At 44.4% G+C, this 16,172-nt stretch overlaps 2 protein-coding genes across 2 annotated transcripts; one reads left to right on the top strand and one right to left on the bottom strand.

Moving 5' to 3' along the window:
- Nucleotides 1-8,617: 8,617 nt before the first annotated feature.
- Nucleotides 8,618-10,310, bottom strand: MYCTH_55717 (glycoside hydrolase family 28 protein; the record flags this gene model as incomplete). Its single annotated transcript, XM_003665031.1, has 4 exons — nt 8,618-9,262; nt 9,428-9,683; nt 9,761-9,846; nt 9,906-10,310. 4 exons carry the CDS (start codon nt 10,308-10,310, stop codon nt 8,618-8,620), a joined length of 1,392 nt encoding a protein of 463 aa, XP_003665079.1.
- Nucleotides 10,311-12,100: 1,790 nt separating this feature from the next.
- Nucleotides 12,101-16,140, top strand: MYCTH_2308407 (uncharacterized protein). The gene is made up of 3 exons (XM_003665032.1): nt 12,101-12,696; nt 12,799-15,031; nt 15,094-16,140. The coding sequence occupies exons 1-3, from the start codon at nt 12,331-12,333 to the stop codon at nt 15,747-15,749; spliced, it is 3,255 nt and encodes a 1,084-aa protein (XP_003665080.1). The 5' UTR covers nt 12,101-12,330; the 3' UTR covers nt 15,750-16,140.
- The last annotated feature ends 32 nt before the right edge of the window (nt 16,141-16,172 follow it).

A 16,172-nucleotide genomic window follows, 5' to 3' on the forward strand; every position in this document is an offset into this window, starting at 1 on the left:
AACTACTATAAAAGACAACTCTAGTATTATTATAAACCCTTTAGCTTTACTAAATCCCTTAGACAACCTGTCTACTTGTCCCGCTCAATCTACCTTCGTCTGAACCCTTTTAGAAGAAGTCTAAGTTAGGTTTGTCACACGTTACTATCACTCCCTTTGTTCTATTATAGTTTAGAACGGAGGTGACTTTGACCTTGATATTAATATAGCTACTAACGTTATAGCCAAATAGCTGCTTACCTAGCTTAGTTAACTCTATTAGCGAATCTAGGAGTTAGACTAGAGAGATAAGGCTGCTTAAGCTCGAATCAAGGAACTCGAGAACGGCGAAAAGCACTCGTAGAAACTAGTTAACGAGGCCTATATTAAAATCAAGGCACTTAAGGGCGCTAAAGCGAGCTATATCAAAATCGAACTACCTAGTAAATATAGAGGAACTAAGGAGAATCTTATAGGATTCCTAATAAACCTTCGATCCTACTTCTAGCTTAATGACGATAAGTTTCTGGACAATAAAGCTAAAGTCCTCTATATAGCTATAAGACTAGAGGGCAAGGCACTTAGATAGTTTAAGCCTACGTGGAATGACTACCTTACTAAGGAAGACGAAGACGACCGAGACGCGTTTACGTAGGTAGTCTTTTGATCCTATGACTATTTCGAAGAAGAGCTTCGAAAGGTTTTTAGCGATAAAGATAAGAAGATTTATATATAAGAAAGACTTACTAATCTCTAATAGACTAAGTTAGTAGCCTCCTACGCTATATAGTTTAGATAGGATATACTTAAGTCTTAGCTTAATAATAAGGTATTAATATAACTATTCTATAATAGCTTAAAGGAAAAGGTTAAAGACAAGCTATATAAATACGATTAGCCTAAGACCCTAGATAAATATATTATATAGGCTATTAGAATTAATAATCGACTCTATATACAAGAGTAGTAGAAACGAGGTCAAATAAATAGAACTATAGTTAAGGCTAACGACAAGAAAAAGCGAGCGTATATTAGTACCTCGTATAGGATATACCCTAGAGCTATAGATATAAATATAGCATAGAAGTAGGACTAGAAGAAGATAACTAAAGATAAGTCTAATATTACTTACTATAACTATAGAAAGAAAGGGCACTATAAGTGAGAATGTCGAAGCCTAAAGAAAGAGTAGAAGATAGTCCCTAGAAAGGAAATTACGGCTATTAACGAAACTATTAAGGACGTCTTCAAAGTAGTAGCTATAAGCTATAAAGATAAGGGTAGTAACACAGATAGTCTTAGACACGACGGTAATAGTAAAGACGAACAAGTACCGTACTCCGAACTAGTTACTATAGACCTAGAGATAGGTCTTGCCGAATAGGACATGGCAGGAGAATACGTACCGCTAATTTCGATTCTCCTAGCCTTAAGGCAGTAGGGTTTTATAGTCATATAGAGGCAGGATAGATCATAGATAACCGATACCTAAGGAATCGAAAGACCTAGACCTAATGTTCTATTCCTCTAGGAACGAATTAAATGGTACTATAATAAAGTTTTCCGACTTAATACGGAACTATGTAAATAGGATAGGCGTTTGATTTGACTTACCTAATAGAGTAATAAGATAAGGGATAAGATAAGGGGACTCTAATATATTATAGAAACTATTAAAGGAGAACAGCCTATAATATATAATAGGCCTAATAGCTACGCCGAGTACCTTAACGACTAGTAATTTAGTAATAATATACGGAACCTAGAATACTAGTTTATACGTATAAACTATAGAAGAGATAAGCATATATAGGAAAGCTATTAGAAGAAATACTCTTACTTTAGCATTAGAGTACCTACAGTCTATATATAGTAGGAAGGATTTAGGAAAGAATTCTAATACCTCCTAGGCAACGCTATATAACTATACCTTCGACACAAGGTATATATACAAGTGCCCTAGTTCTAGTATATAGTATATAGATGCCGATACCACTTCTACGACAAATTCAAAAATAATTACTAGCCGACCTAATAAGGAAATAAGGACGGAAGCTTATATCCTATAGAATAAGTCTATAATATAGGAAACAGAGCGGCCGAATTGCTCTAAAAGATTAAAGCCTACGATCTAGAAGGCATTACAATAGTTCTAAGACAAGCCTAGCCTAGGCACTATAGAATAGGACAAGATATATAGGACTTGTGCTAGAGTAACGATTACCTCTATTATATAGACAAAAAGAAATCGCAAATTTAGGAGCTTTAGATAAAGCTATAGCATGTACGACAGAAAGTAGAACAGACTTAATAATAGAAAGCTATAAGCACTTAATAGCTTATAGAAATGAATATAATCGACAAAGCTACTATTAGCCGAATAACTAAAGAGGTTAGCATTAACCTAGGAAACGGGTTAGGGCCCTTCGAGGGGCCCGGAAACCATTAACGCCTATGTAGCGGTAAGTAATAGCATAGTATAGGAGGAACTAGTGTAAGAGACCACTATATCGAGACCTCCCGGCAGAAATATAGGAAATCGCTGTAATCTTTAGATGATAGCGGTAAGATAAGCGACTATAGATAACAACATAATGGAAATAGCACGAAATGCTCGTACTAGTAGATAGTAGAGTAAAGATAAACCTGATTTTACCGACGCTTATAAATTAGCTATAGATACCGTAGAGAATAAAGCGGAAGTATAGCATAGTCAAAGGGCTATTTCTGATATAATAGGTATATAGAGAGACCGAACCGATCGATATTACTATAGTAAGGAAGACTATAATAGTCGTATTTAGTATTATAGATATAGGCAACGATAAAGATATAATATTAGGGTTACTATAGTATGAAGATTACGACCCGGACATTAGCTAGAAGAATAGTAGCTACCTATAACCCCGAACAGAGTTATATTCGACCAGTAAGATAAGGAATATATAAGGATTATAAGCAGACGATGCTTAGGGGAAGGTATATCTTACGGATCTACCGTAAGAGACAGACAGTGGCAGACAGACCACTACAGACTCCAGAAGAGGCAGTATAACGACATCAATATTGTAATAGGAGGAACAAGCCGAACCGCCAATAGCTGTTCTCTCTGTTAACGAATGTAGAGTACTATAATTAGAGTAGTAGGTTAAGATAGGAGAAATCGCTAGTATCGCTATAGATAGAACCAAGTTTATATACTATTAGAAAACCGAGAGATAAGATAAGACTAGGGAAATACCGAAGGAATACAAAGGATACCTAGCATTTAAACCGAAATATCTAGAAGGATTACTAGAACATAGCCTATAGGATTACAAAATCAAGCTTAAAGAAGGAATATAACTAAAGTTTTTTAAGATTTACTATACGAGCTAGATATAGAACGAACAACTTAAGCGATATTTAGAGGAGAACCTTCGAAGAGGATATATCTGCCTATTGACATCGCTAGTAGGCTACCTAATCCTATTTATGCCTAAGAAAGATAGAAAGCTATAGTTATATATTAACTATTGGTAACTTAACAAATAGACTATAAAAAACCGATACCTGTTACTACTAATCTTACGGCTCCGAGATTAGTTAGTAGGAGCCTAATATTTTACGCGTCTTGACTTGCTATTGGCCTATAACTATATATAGATTAAAGAAGGCGATAAGTAGAAAATAGCCTTTAGGATACCCTATAGCTATTATAAGTACCTTATTATACTATTTAGACTTATAAACACGCTAGTAATGTTCTAAGCCCTAATTAATCAAGCTATCTAACCCTTTCTTGACAAATTTACAATATATTATCTTGACGATATACTTATCTTCTCTAAGATAATAGACGAACACCGGAAGTACGTAAAAGCAGTGCTAGATACGCTATATATATATAAACTATTAGTTAACAAGAAAAAGAGCGAATTCTACATTAGGAAAATAGTGTTTTTAGGATACGAAATATCCTTAGGACAAATTCGGATAGAACCCTTAAAGGTTAAAGCTATTAAGAATTGGCTATAACTAACGTTAGTCATAGAAATACAAAGCTTTATCGGATTTACAAACTTCTACTAAATGTTTATCAAGAACTTTAGAGCGATTATACGATCTTTATACGAACTTACTAAGAAGAACGCTAAATTCTAATAGAAAGAATAGTATAAGCAAGCATTTATATAGATCTATAATGCTATTACTAAAGATCTAGTACTAGTACTGCCAGACCCTAAGAAGCCATTTAAAGTAGAAACAGACGCTTTAGACTACACTATTAGAGGATAATTAGGATAACAAGACGAACAAAGAAAGCTACATCTTATAGCCTTCTTTTTAAAGAAGCTTAATAGACTACGTCTTAATTATCTAATCTATAATAAGGAACTACTTACAATTGTCAAAGCTTTTAAGGAATAGCGACTATACCTTAGTAGCACGATTAAACCGGTATAAATATATATAGACTATAAGAATTTACGATACTTTACGATGACGAAGGAGCTTAACAGACGACAAATATAATAGGTAGAATTCCTCGCGGAATTTAACTTTAAGATCTGCTATAAGAAGGGCAAAGAGAACGTACGAGCGAACATCTTAAGCTAATGAACGGATTATATGGAAGGGCGAATGGAAATAATATTACTGTTATTTAAGGAACGAATAGACGGAACGCTATATTATAAAATGTAAATACCTATAGATAATAATCTACTTAACTTATTCCTAGAATGTTATATAATCTTTCGAGAAGAAAGGATTAATAAGGTATAATATTAAGTAGTACCTAGACTACTAGTACCTAATGGAGTAGAAGAAAGAGATAGGAAACTCTAGTACCGAGGCAAAGTATATATCTACGACAGGGATCAATAGCTATAAATGATTCGAGAACTTTACAAGTCGAAACTCGGAGGATACAAAGGAGTTACGAAGACTATTATACAAGTTAGGAAACACTACGACTTTCTATAGTTAACGGCACGAGTTAAGGAAGTTATATAGAACTACGACATTTGCAATCGAAGCAAAACGGCATAATATAAGCTATATAGGCTACTTTAGTTACTGCTAATAGCTAACAAACTATAGAGTTTAATTATAATAGACTTTATTACAAAGCTATTAGAATCTAAGGACATGGCTATAGGAGTAATCTATAATAATATTCTTACTATAGTAATTTACCTAACTAAATAGGCATACTTCTTTCTCTATAAGGAGTCCTAGATAGCTAAATAGCTAGTAGACGTAATCTATTAGCAAGTTATATTGGTATATGCTTAGCTATGAGAATAAATTACTAATAGAGATACTAAGTTCGTATCAAAGTTCTAGCAAGCGTTAATATAATAATTAGGCGTTAATAGTAAGCTGTTAATAGCATATTACCTATAGACTAACAAATAAATAGAGCGACTAAACTAAGTTATTAAGTAGTACCTCTACTCTTATATTAACTACTAACAAGACAACTAGGTCATGCTATTACTAATAGTATAACTTACTTATAATATAATACTAACAGAAACGACTAAAGTTATACCATTCTTTACAAACTATAGATATAAAGTAGACCTTAGGCAAGGACTAAAGGTTATAATACTAAGAGTAGTAGTCAAAGTAAAATAGATATATATACTATATAAGAAGCTTAAAAAGGAACTTAAATTTATTAGGACTAGAATAAAGAACTACTACAACAAATATAGGCTCGAGGGACCTTGCCTAGAGAGGGGAGACAAAGTCTACCTAATTATACGAAACTTACAAACTAAACGACTAAGCACGAAGCTAGACTTTAAGAAGGTCAAACCCTTTATTATTAAAGAACGAATTTTGACATCTAACTACCGACTATCATTACTGTTATCTATATGACTATAGACAGATATTTTTTATATTTTACTTCTCGAACTAATACTAAAGAACGCTAAGGTTACTATATATATCGAAGTAAAGGATAAAGAGGAAGAATAGGACATTAAAGAAATTCTAGATTTATATATTATTAATGGAGAACTATAGTACCTAGTTAAATAGCTTGATTTCGGATTAGAAGATAACTTATAGGAACCTATTAAGAACCTAAATTACCCTAAGAAACTAAAGTAGTTCTACTAGTAGAATCCTAACTAGCTATAAGAACTAGCTTTAAAGCCTATTCCCCGATAGAAAAAGAGGGAAACCTGCTAGAATTAGGACTAGGATCTAACCCGATCGACTCCTAATCAAGCACGTCAAAAGTACCTAATGCCTAAGCCTAACCTGTAAGGGTCTGCGTCTCCGACATCGGTAGAGGAGTATCTAGCTCTTCCTCTTTCTCTAGACGAGCTACGCTATAACGAAAAACTTCGGTACCATGATCGTATAGGGATTGCTATAAACGACGTAATTAACTTAAACGGCTTAATGTCTAAGTAAGTAATGCCTTGGTCTTAATAATCTCCCTTGAAACCTTCTCTTACTCTAATAAATTCGAAAGGACTAAGATAGTTAGTAACCTAAGACTATAAAGGAAAATAATAAGGAACTTATAGGTATTTATAACGTTTAGACTACTATACTTCTTACCTATATAAATATAGTTTTAATACTTATTTAAACCCTCTATTATTATATAATACTTTTATAGCTTCGTATTCTAATAATGCTTATAAGGTATAACGACTTTATAACCTTCTTGCTTAATCTTAATTATAATAGCGTATCATTTGTATTTAAGATTATAACGATTCCTAGGAATATAATTAGCTATAGCAAAAGGAAGTTAGCAAAAGAAGGATATTGCTTACTAGGAAAAGGAGGTATTAGTAGTACTTAAAACAAGTTATAAGAAGCTTTCAGGTCGAAAGCCCTAAAGAGGGGGCATCATATCACAAGCCAACTATATACCGCGACCCGGTAGGGTGTAGCAGGCTAAATGAGCCACTAATCAAGAAGGGCACGAAGCGAGGCTGACATAGGATCGCTAGGGAGCACGGGCTACCACAGGCAAACAATTCCTAAAAAGGGAAAGATAGCAGAGGATAGCTAGTTACCAAAGGCAATCTAAGGATAGGATAGAAGGGGACTATAAGCGACCGACAGAAGTATATATACATATAAATAGTCACTTGTTATAGTGGACTCTAGGAGTTCACTAGTAATAGCAACCCCTATAATCATAGTACTTATACCAAGCATCGTTATTAACTACTATAAGAGACAACTCTAGTGTTGTTGTAAACCCTTTGGCTTTACCAAATCCCTTAGATGACCTGTCTACTTGTCCCGCTTAATCTACCTTTGTCTGAACCTTTTTAGAAGAAGTCTAAGTTGGGTTCGTCATACTAATACTCCCTATCTACTACTATTAGCTATCACTAGGATTAATAACCTTACCCTTGCCTTTATCCTAGCTAGGCAACGATATAATGCCTAATATATTATTAGATATATTAATATAAGTATTATAAGCCTCTTTGATCTTGCTTAACTAGTAAAAGATATTATATATAAAGTAGGTAATCTTTATAAAATATATAAGTTTAGCCTTATTAAGCTTATACTTCTCTATATTATCTATACTAGCGCGTTTAAGATTATTCCAAAGAACTATATGTAACTTCTTAAGATCCTATATATAACTGTTAGCGATTCGCCTATATATTAAGGGTAGAGGTTTAGGATCTAGGAACTTATAGAAGCCTTAGCTCTATCTAGTGGAGCCTTTATTAAATCCTTTGCTAACCTGATATAAGAAGTAGGACTACTATTATAGTTAGTATAAGTATTATAAGAGCTATTGGATATATAGGCGATTAGTATATATATCCTTATACTTATAGGAACTATAGGTATAATAGTAGTAGTAAGAGCTAGTGCTAGAATGATTATAACATTTGCTAAAAGAATATCCTATTAGAGCCGACTATACGTATATTCTATAAAGCACCTTATAAAGCTTACTAGCTTTAATGTTACTATTTTTAATTAGCTTAAACAATCTTAATATGACTAGAACACTTATAGTATAGAAGCTTTAGTACACTTATACTTTCAAGGCATTATAGAAGTAAGAGTTAACCTATTAGTAGTTATAATGTTCATAATAGGCATACCTAACAAGTTATCCATTAATTTAAGCATAAGAGGCATTATCCTATTATTATTATAATTAAAACTAATAATATTATCACTACTATAGCTATAATAGCTATATTTAATCTATAGCTTTAAAGGAATCGCTCTACTATACTCGACTCTTTTAGACTTCCAAATATAGAAGGCAGGCCTCTAAAGGAGCTATCGAGGTAACAGTGACAAAGGATATAACACTAAGAACAGTATTACCACAAAGCGTAGTTAAACGACTACCGCGTTCAACTAGGGGGTATGTCGGAAGCTGTAGAGCTTCTAAACGTATTAGCTACGCGTTTGCCATAGCTGTATAAGGCTGTTTAACGCATTGGCCAGTCACTTTGTCTATAAATACCACTCCTTTTGTCTCCTTTGTAGATAGCTTTAACAAGGCACTCTTTTCCTTCGTACAGCCACCTACTGCAGACTGCTTTCAACGCTCCCGGAAGCTCATCACTGCGTTCGGCAAAGATGCTCCGCTGTATGACATACCTGTCCTGGTGCCTGTACCCTCTCCCCTTTCTCAACCTGAATAGTCCGCCTCGTCCTTGGGGATACAGTCAACGCCGATATCTCCCTCGATGTTCTCACACACAATCTGCGGGGGCGAGCCCTTGGGGCTGGTGATGTCGATCCCCTCCAGATGGATGCCAGTACAGGTCGCGCCGGGGGAGCAGGTGAGGTCCGCCACGACCCTCCCCTCCTTACCGCTGCTGGTGCCGCGCACGTTGATGAAGTTGATGTCGGTGATGTTGACCCTGCTCGGATACTGCGCGCAGACGGTCTCGTTGACGTTGAAGTAGCACTGGTCGAGCACGATGGGGGAGTCGGTGTTCTCGACCCGGATGTCCTTGTAGGTGACGTTGCGGATGTAGCCGTACCCGACGTCCGGGCCGGCCCAGGCCTTGAGCCGCGCCCCGTTCTCGCCGTTGAGCAGCGTCACGTTCTCGATGTGCGCGTCCGCGATGTAGTCCAGCACGCCCGCGTACTGCCCGATGCTGCCCATGCTCACCCCGTGCGTCCCGTTGCACCACAGGTTGCGCACCAGGATGTCGGACGTGTTGGGCTTGGGCGAGAAGCAGTCGTCGCCCACGTTGACGCGCGTGTTGAGCACGGTCAGGCCCGAGACGTTGAGCGAGTCGAAACCGTCCGTGTTCTTGGGCAGGGTCTGTGGTAATTATTGATGTTAGGGGAAGAAGGGATGGGCGTCAGTAAATTTCTTCCCTAATTAATTACCCACACTGTATCTGCATGCTTGGGGTGTATGAAGGGGGAGGGATGAATTGAAGGACGGATGATTAATTATATAAAAGAAAAAATAAAAAATTCTTACCGATGCGTTGGTAGACACGGCAGAGATGTAGACGTCGTCGAAAACAATGTTCTTGGAACGCACAAAGAAGTTGGTCCAGCACGGCGAGTCCTTGAGGTGCAGGCCGCGAACCTCGACGTTGGTGGCGTTGTCGGTCAGAAACAGAATGGGCCGGTAGTACTCATTGTCGGGGTCGAGAATCTCGTGGCCCGAGAAGCCGTCCCACCATGCCTGGCCGTTGCCGTTGATGACGCCGGAGCCGTATATCTTGATATCCCTGGGCGGTGTGAGCAGCGGACTCCCCCAGAAGTGATTCGAACATTCGAAGAAAGGGATGATTATGATTATGCGTACTTGCCACCCCAGACCCAGAAGGTAATGCTCTTCTGGAAGTCATAGTAGAAGTTGTTGGCCTGCCAGTATTCAATGTCGTTGGTGAACTGAAGCGGGTCAGCAATCTTACTCCTGTGCAGCAACCGTGGTGTGGAAACAATAATACCTTTAGCTCACCGTCGATCTTGACATAGATATCGTTCAGAAAACTCAGATCCAGCTTCTTGCCAATTACATATTTCTTCCCCTTCTGCAGATGCAGTAGGCCGCCATGGTTCGCCTTCTTGAGTGCCCAGAGGAAGTCGTCACTGATATCATCGCGGTCGTGCTTGGACGCGCGGATAGTGACCTTCTGGCGGTCCTTTTCGACAGCGTTGCCCCAGTTGTCCTTCTCCCTGCCGTGACCCCTGCCGTGGCCCCTGCCTTCAAGTGTCACGGATGGGTTGAACTGAGATTCATGACGGGGAAATGTTATCGACGCCCCGGCTGGAATAGCTTCACGATCGAGGGCGATGGCGGACGCCGAAACCAGCGAGGCGGCAGCCGATAGGAAGAGAGCAAGGGACTTCATGATGGCTAACTAACAAGGGATGGCCTGGAACAGAGTTGGCTTACCAACATCCTCCGTGCCATGTTCGACTTGATGCTTTAAATAGTACATTCGGTTACCCTTTCACTGCGGGGAACCTTGAATCACAGCCCAGGAATTTCTCCGCCATCAAAAGGGCCGTGGCTGGAGATTATTCCGTTTGTTACTGCTAAGCTCCGCCGAGGAGCGGCAGGAGCCCAGTAACCCGGCTCCGATCTACAAGCCTCCCCAGGAACAGCTAGCTCCCCCCGTAGGAAAAGCTTGGGGATGCGTGTCGTGGTAGCATCGTCCAGGGCCGTTGTTTCCCAGCTGCCCCTCACGGTTAATACCTTTTCGGTGTTTGTCGATGGGTCGTAGTTCGCGGACCAGGAAAACGGGCCCTGCATATTTATTTATCCGCGAATGGGATTGCGTTGATCATCCATCTTCTTCTCCTGATTCCAGATCCTTGGTTGACTCCCCCTACTCCGTATACAGTAAGTCTTCAAGTCTCCCGTACGTGCTCAATCCTGGTGATGAGCTGAATCCTTAATTATCGTCAGCAGCAAGTGGGGGTTGAGCGGAATCTCGAACCATGTTGAATGGGCGAAATCAGGTCTCGAATTGAGGCTGTCCCGTCTCGGCCAATGAAGGGAAATACTTCAGATCTTATTACCGAAACCTAGATTGACATCGCAGCCAACTCCTGTCAAGACTGCGCTCTTGCCCTGTACGTCCACCAGCTCGGGCTTGGCGGCGTCATGAGATCGAGATAGTGCTGCCGTGGCCGAACGATTTGGTTACAATATTGAAATGATGGATACCTCCCATAGCACGCGTGATTCGAGCGGGTTCGGTAATATCTGATGGACTTTTGATCGCACCGCATATCTTCTTTCACGATCTGAAGCAATCTGTCTCGAAGCTACAGATCTCGGATCGCCTGGCAAGGTCATCAGGAATTGTATGCAGCCAGTTCTGACTCTTCCTGCGAGCGCCGGCTTGTTGGTTGAAGGGATTTCTGTTTGTTTTCAAGATGGCTAGCTGCTGGCCCTTATTATGCCAGTGTTGTGAGAGAAAAAGCGCGCTCCTGCGTGTAATTAATTAATTAATTATTGTCAGCCTTGCGCAGCGCTATGTATTTACTATTATATTTCAGAAAACGCGCTAAGATCTGGCATATAGAAATCTCACCATGATGGCAGGGACATGTTTATGCAGCAATGTTATTTTCCCTGCGTATTCCTGTAATACCTTTGGGTCTTCAAGTCTCTTCAGGTTTGTGTGCAATGAGGGTATTCGAGACAGGTGCGGGTCGATTGTCTCGAAAAAAGTCGCGAACGAATGCGGAAGCAATCTAAAGTTTGGTTTATTGTTCAATTTGATAAGTTTCACCAGAATGTCTGGGACCGTGGCGCAACTCGCAACGCGCTGGATGATCTAACACGCCAAGTTGGAAATCCTGCCGTGTTCGACTTGCGTGACAGCATTTTATCAGAGCTGAGCAGCTGAGCCAAATCGTGAATGCCGAGTCTCGGACAAGGCAGTTTCATTTGGGCCCAATAGCAGTCTTATTGTGCCCACGCTGCGTCAGGCACGCCACTTCATTGTTATGCTACATAATTAGTGCTTTTTGTGTATTGACCTTCAATATACAATTGGAAGCTGTTCCCGAATTTCGCTCTCAACCCGAATCTTGAATGTTGGGGCCCCGGTCCGCCACGCAGGCCCACATTTTCCTCTGCTGCCTCAGGTTGTCGGATTAACAGCTCTTGCTGGTACCGACCGCTTTACCCGAACAGGCTTAGCCTCAGCCGCGTTGAATCTTGGCCATTGAAGCTACCACGCCTTCGCAGCTGCAGGTTCGACCTTTATCTATTAAAGCTGCCTTTGTCCCTCCTTTCCAATGCCAACTCGTTTCCCCATTGATATTTTCCCTCCCTCGATATTGCCTCATCGTTGCTGACTGCACTCTACGCTCACATCCCCCGAATCCGCTGATTCGGCGACCATCCCCGTCAAAATGGCGTCAAACGCCCCCTTCCAGTTCGCGGGCGATTCCGAGTCGGACGACGACAACTTCAACCCCGCGCCTGCCGACATGTCCGATGAAGAAGAAGACGCCGCAGCTGACGCTGGAAACAGCGACCGCCGCGCAAGCAGCCCTGCTGCAGATGACGGCCAGAATGAGATGGAGGAGGATGACGACCGTCCGACCAAGGCCGGGAAGAAACGGCCTCGCGAGGACGACGATGAAGAAGAAAACGAGGGCGAAGAGGAAGAGGATGAAGAAGATGCAGAGAAGAACGGAGATGATCAAGACGAAGAAGAAGAAGAAGAGGAGGAGGAGGAGGAGGAGGAAGAGGAAGAGGAAGATGAAGATGTCCATGTGAGCCCACCTTCCCCTATCTTGCGTTCTGGGCCATCGCGTTGGCTGGGACTGGCTGCGCGCTTGCTGCCGTGGCCAATCGGCAGCTAACATTCTTCGCAGCGCCATCGTCGCAAGCGGCGCAAGGACCACCGTGCTGCTTTCTTCGATATCGAGGCCGAGGTCGAGGACGAAGACGAGGCCGAAGATGAGGAGAAAGAGGGCGAGGAGATTGAGGACTTCATCGATAATGCGCACCCCGACGACATCGCGGATAGCGGCCATCTTGACGATGATAGGAGGCACCGCGAGCTGGACCGTCGCCGCGAGATCGAGGCGAGCATGGATGCAGAGAAGCAAGCCGAGATTTTGCGAGCCCGCTACGGCAAACGGGCCCCGGCCAGGGGTTACGGAGAAATGACGGTCGTTCCCAAGCGCCTGCTCCTTCCGAGTGTTGATGACCCTGGCATCTGGGCTGTCAAGTGCAAAGAAGGGAAGGAACGTGATATCGTCTTCTCCATCATGCGGCGCATAGAGGAACGAGCCGGTGGTAAGGATGAACTTCCCATCACAGCGGCGTTTGAGCGCGGCGGGCCGAACTCGGTCATGAAAGGCTACATCTACGTTGAAGCTCGCCGCCAGAACGATATTTTGATTGCGCTGGACGGCGTTCTCGATGTCTATCCCCGGACCAAGATGATACTTGTCGAGTTGAAGGACATGCCGGACCTCTTGCGCGTTAACAAAACGCCCAGCCTGGAGCCCGGCGCGTGGGTGCGGTTGAAACGGCCGGCAAAGCACGCTGGCGACCTCGCCCAGGTCCTCGACGTGACCGAGAACGGCTTGGAAGCCCGGGTGCGCTTCATTCCCCGACTGGACTATGGTGTCCGAGATGATACCTCGTCCTCGCTTACGGCAGATGGTAAGCGGAAGCGTCCCGGCATGCCTGGGCCTCGACCTCCCCAGCGACTCTTCAGCGAAGCCGAGGCAAGAAAGCGGCACCCCCGTTACATCCAAGGCAATCCGCAGACCAACACCTGGACGTATATGGGTGAAGACTTCGAGAACGGGTTCCAAGTCAAAGACATCAAGATCCAGCATTTGGAAATCAAGGATGTGAACCCGACACTGGAAGAGGTGACAAAGTTCGCCAGCGGTTCCGAGGACGGCACCGAGAACCTCGATCTCAAAGCTCTCGCTGCAAGCCTCAAAGACAGCAACGCAAGCTCTGCCTATCTCCCGGGTGACGTCATCGAGGTGTACGAGGGCGAGCAACAAGGTGTTGTCGGCAAGGCGGTTAGTGTACAAGGTGACATTGTCACTCTGAAGGTGACGGAAGGCGACCTGGCGGGGCAGACAATCGAGGTGCCCAACAAGGGTCTCCGCAAACGGTTCAAGACTGGTGACCACGTCAAGGTCATCGGCGGTAGCCGGTTCCGCGACGAAGTCGGCATGGTCGTCAAGATCGTCGATGACCGTGTCACGATCCTGACCGACCAGACGAACACCGAGGTGACCGTCTTCAGCAAGGACCTGCGCGAGGCGAGTGATATTGGCGGGCAGGGATCGCTTGGCCAGTACTCGCTCCTCGACCTTGTCCAGCTTGACCCTACCACTGTTGCCTGCATTGTCAAGGTGGACCGCGAATCAATGGTTGTGCTGGATCAGAACGGCGATACCAGGCAAGTGATGCCTTCTCAAATTGCCAACAAGCTTCCCAAGAGGAGGACAGCAGTGGCCGCCGATCGGAACGGTTCCGAGATTCGGCTCGACGACGTTGTGCGCGAGTATGGCGGGCAGCAGCGGCAGGGCAAGATCATCCACATCCACCGGTCCTTCATCTTTCTCCACAGCAATGCGACCACTGAGAACGCTGGCGTGTTTGTCACGAGAGCTGGCAACGTCACAACCGTCGCGGCCAAGGGCGGCCGGACCGCGAACACGAATTCCGGCCCCGACCTGAGCACCATGAACCCGGCTCTCAAGCGGAACCCGGCCCAGAACCAGCCGATGCAGCCGCCCAAGACCTTCGGCCGCGACCGCGCCCTTGGCCAGACGGTGAGCATCAGGAGGGGTGGTTATAAGGGCTTGATGGGTATTGTGAAGGACACGACCGACACTGATGCGCGCGTCGAGCTTCACGGCAAGAACAAGATCGTCACTGTTCCCAAGGCGGACCTCATTTTCAAGGACAAGGTGACTGGTAAGACGATTGACATTTACAGTCGGTCGGGGGGACCTGGTTTCGGGGGCCTTGGACGTGGCGGATTTGGATCTGGCGACCGACCCGGCGGCAGCAGAACGCCCATGGGCGCGGGAGGTGGAGAGAGGACTCCGGCCTGGGGTGTTTCGAAAGGTAAGAAGAAGACCCAATGGCGTCCGGACGGGCAAGGTTCCCATGCTAACTCTGGTTCCCAGCGGCCGCCCGCACACCTGCCTGGGGTCGCGCCGAGGCATCTGGTTCGCGCACTCCCGCCTGGGGCGACGGTTCGCGTACCGTCAATCCGTACGATGGCAGCCGGACTGCGTACGGCGACGGCAGCCGCACCGCGTACGGTGGTGCCACGTCTTATGGCGGCTCTCGCACGCCCGCCTGGTCCTCGAGCGCCAAGACGCCGGCCCACGACGGCTTCGGCCATGGCTCCAAAACGCCTGCGTACGGCTCGTCCAGCAGCGACCCCTGGGGCTCCAAAACACCAGCCTACGGCGCCTCGGCTCCCACGCCGGGAGCTAGCGGCGGGGACAGCTGGGGTTACACGCCCGGCCCGAGCGGCGGGTCGCATGCCTACGATGCGCCCACCCCCGGTGCCGGTCTGGGTGCGCCTACCCCGGCCGCACTCAATGCTCCCACACCGGGCGCCTACTCGGCACCAACACCGGCGGCCGCCAGCGCTCCGACGCCGGGTGCATGGCAGGGTGGCTGGGGCGCTGATGCCGCGCCCACTCCGGCCGTGGGGGCTCCCACCCCAGCCGCTAGTGGCGGGTATTACGGCGCACCGACGCCGGCCGCGTACGGCGGTGCGCCGGAGACGCCTGCTGCGTCGGGCGAGATTCGGTATGCGGATGACGATTGAGGGGAAGGGAGGCAGATATGGAGATTGATTTCGTTGACGGTAATGGCTGAGGGGGGCGGTGGCGTTTGGTCGGGAAAGGGAACCAAAACAGCGCATCTCGTCCGTTTAATCTGTTCCAGGGGGGAGGAGGGGTCATCAATATTTATGGGACCATTCATAGACAAGCTTCTTCGTATCTATCGATTGGCCTTGATTTTTTTTTTTTTTTTCCCCATTTCGTTGCTCTGCTGTGTTCATGAAGGCTCTCAGAACGTTTTGGCAGTCGCGAGGGATGACTTGGACACCAATTCGAATAGGGTCCGTTGGGTTCAACTTTGAATGCCAGGCAATGTCACAGAAATGAAGAGCTCCGGCCTGATAATTACGTGCTTGATGATGAATAATTACCCTGGCCTATTCCAGATACTTGATCATACCTTGGCT

This window comes from Thermothelomyces thermophilus, chromosome 5 (assembly GCF_000226095.1).
Source record: "Thermothelomyces thermophilus ATCC 42464 chromosome 5, complete sequence".
In the NCBI taxonomy this organism is placed as follows: domain Eukaryota; kingdom Fungi; phylum Ascomycota; class Sordariomycetes; order Sordariales; family Chaetomiaceae; genus Thermothelomyces; species Thermothelomyces thermophilus.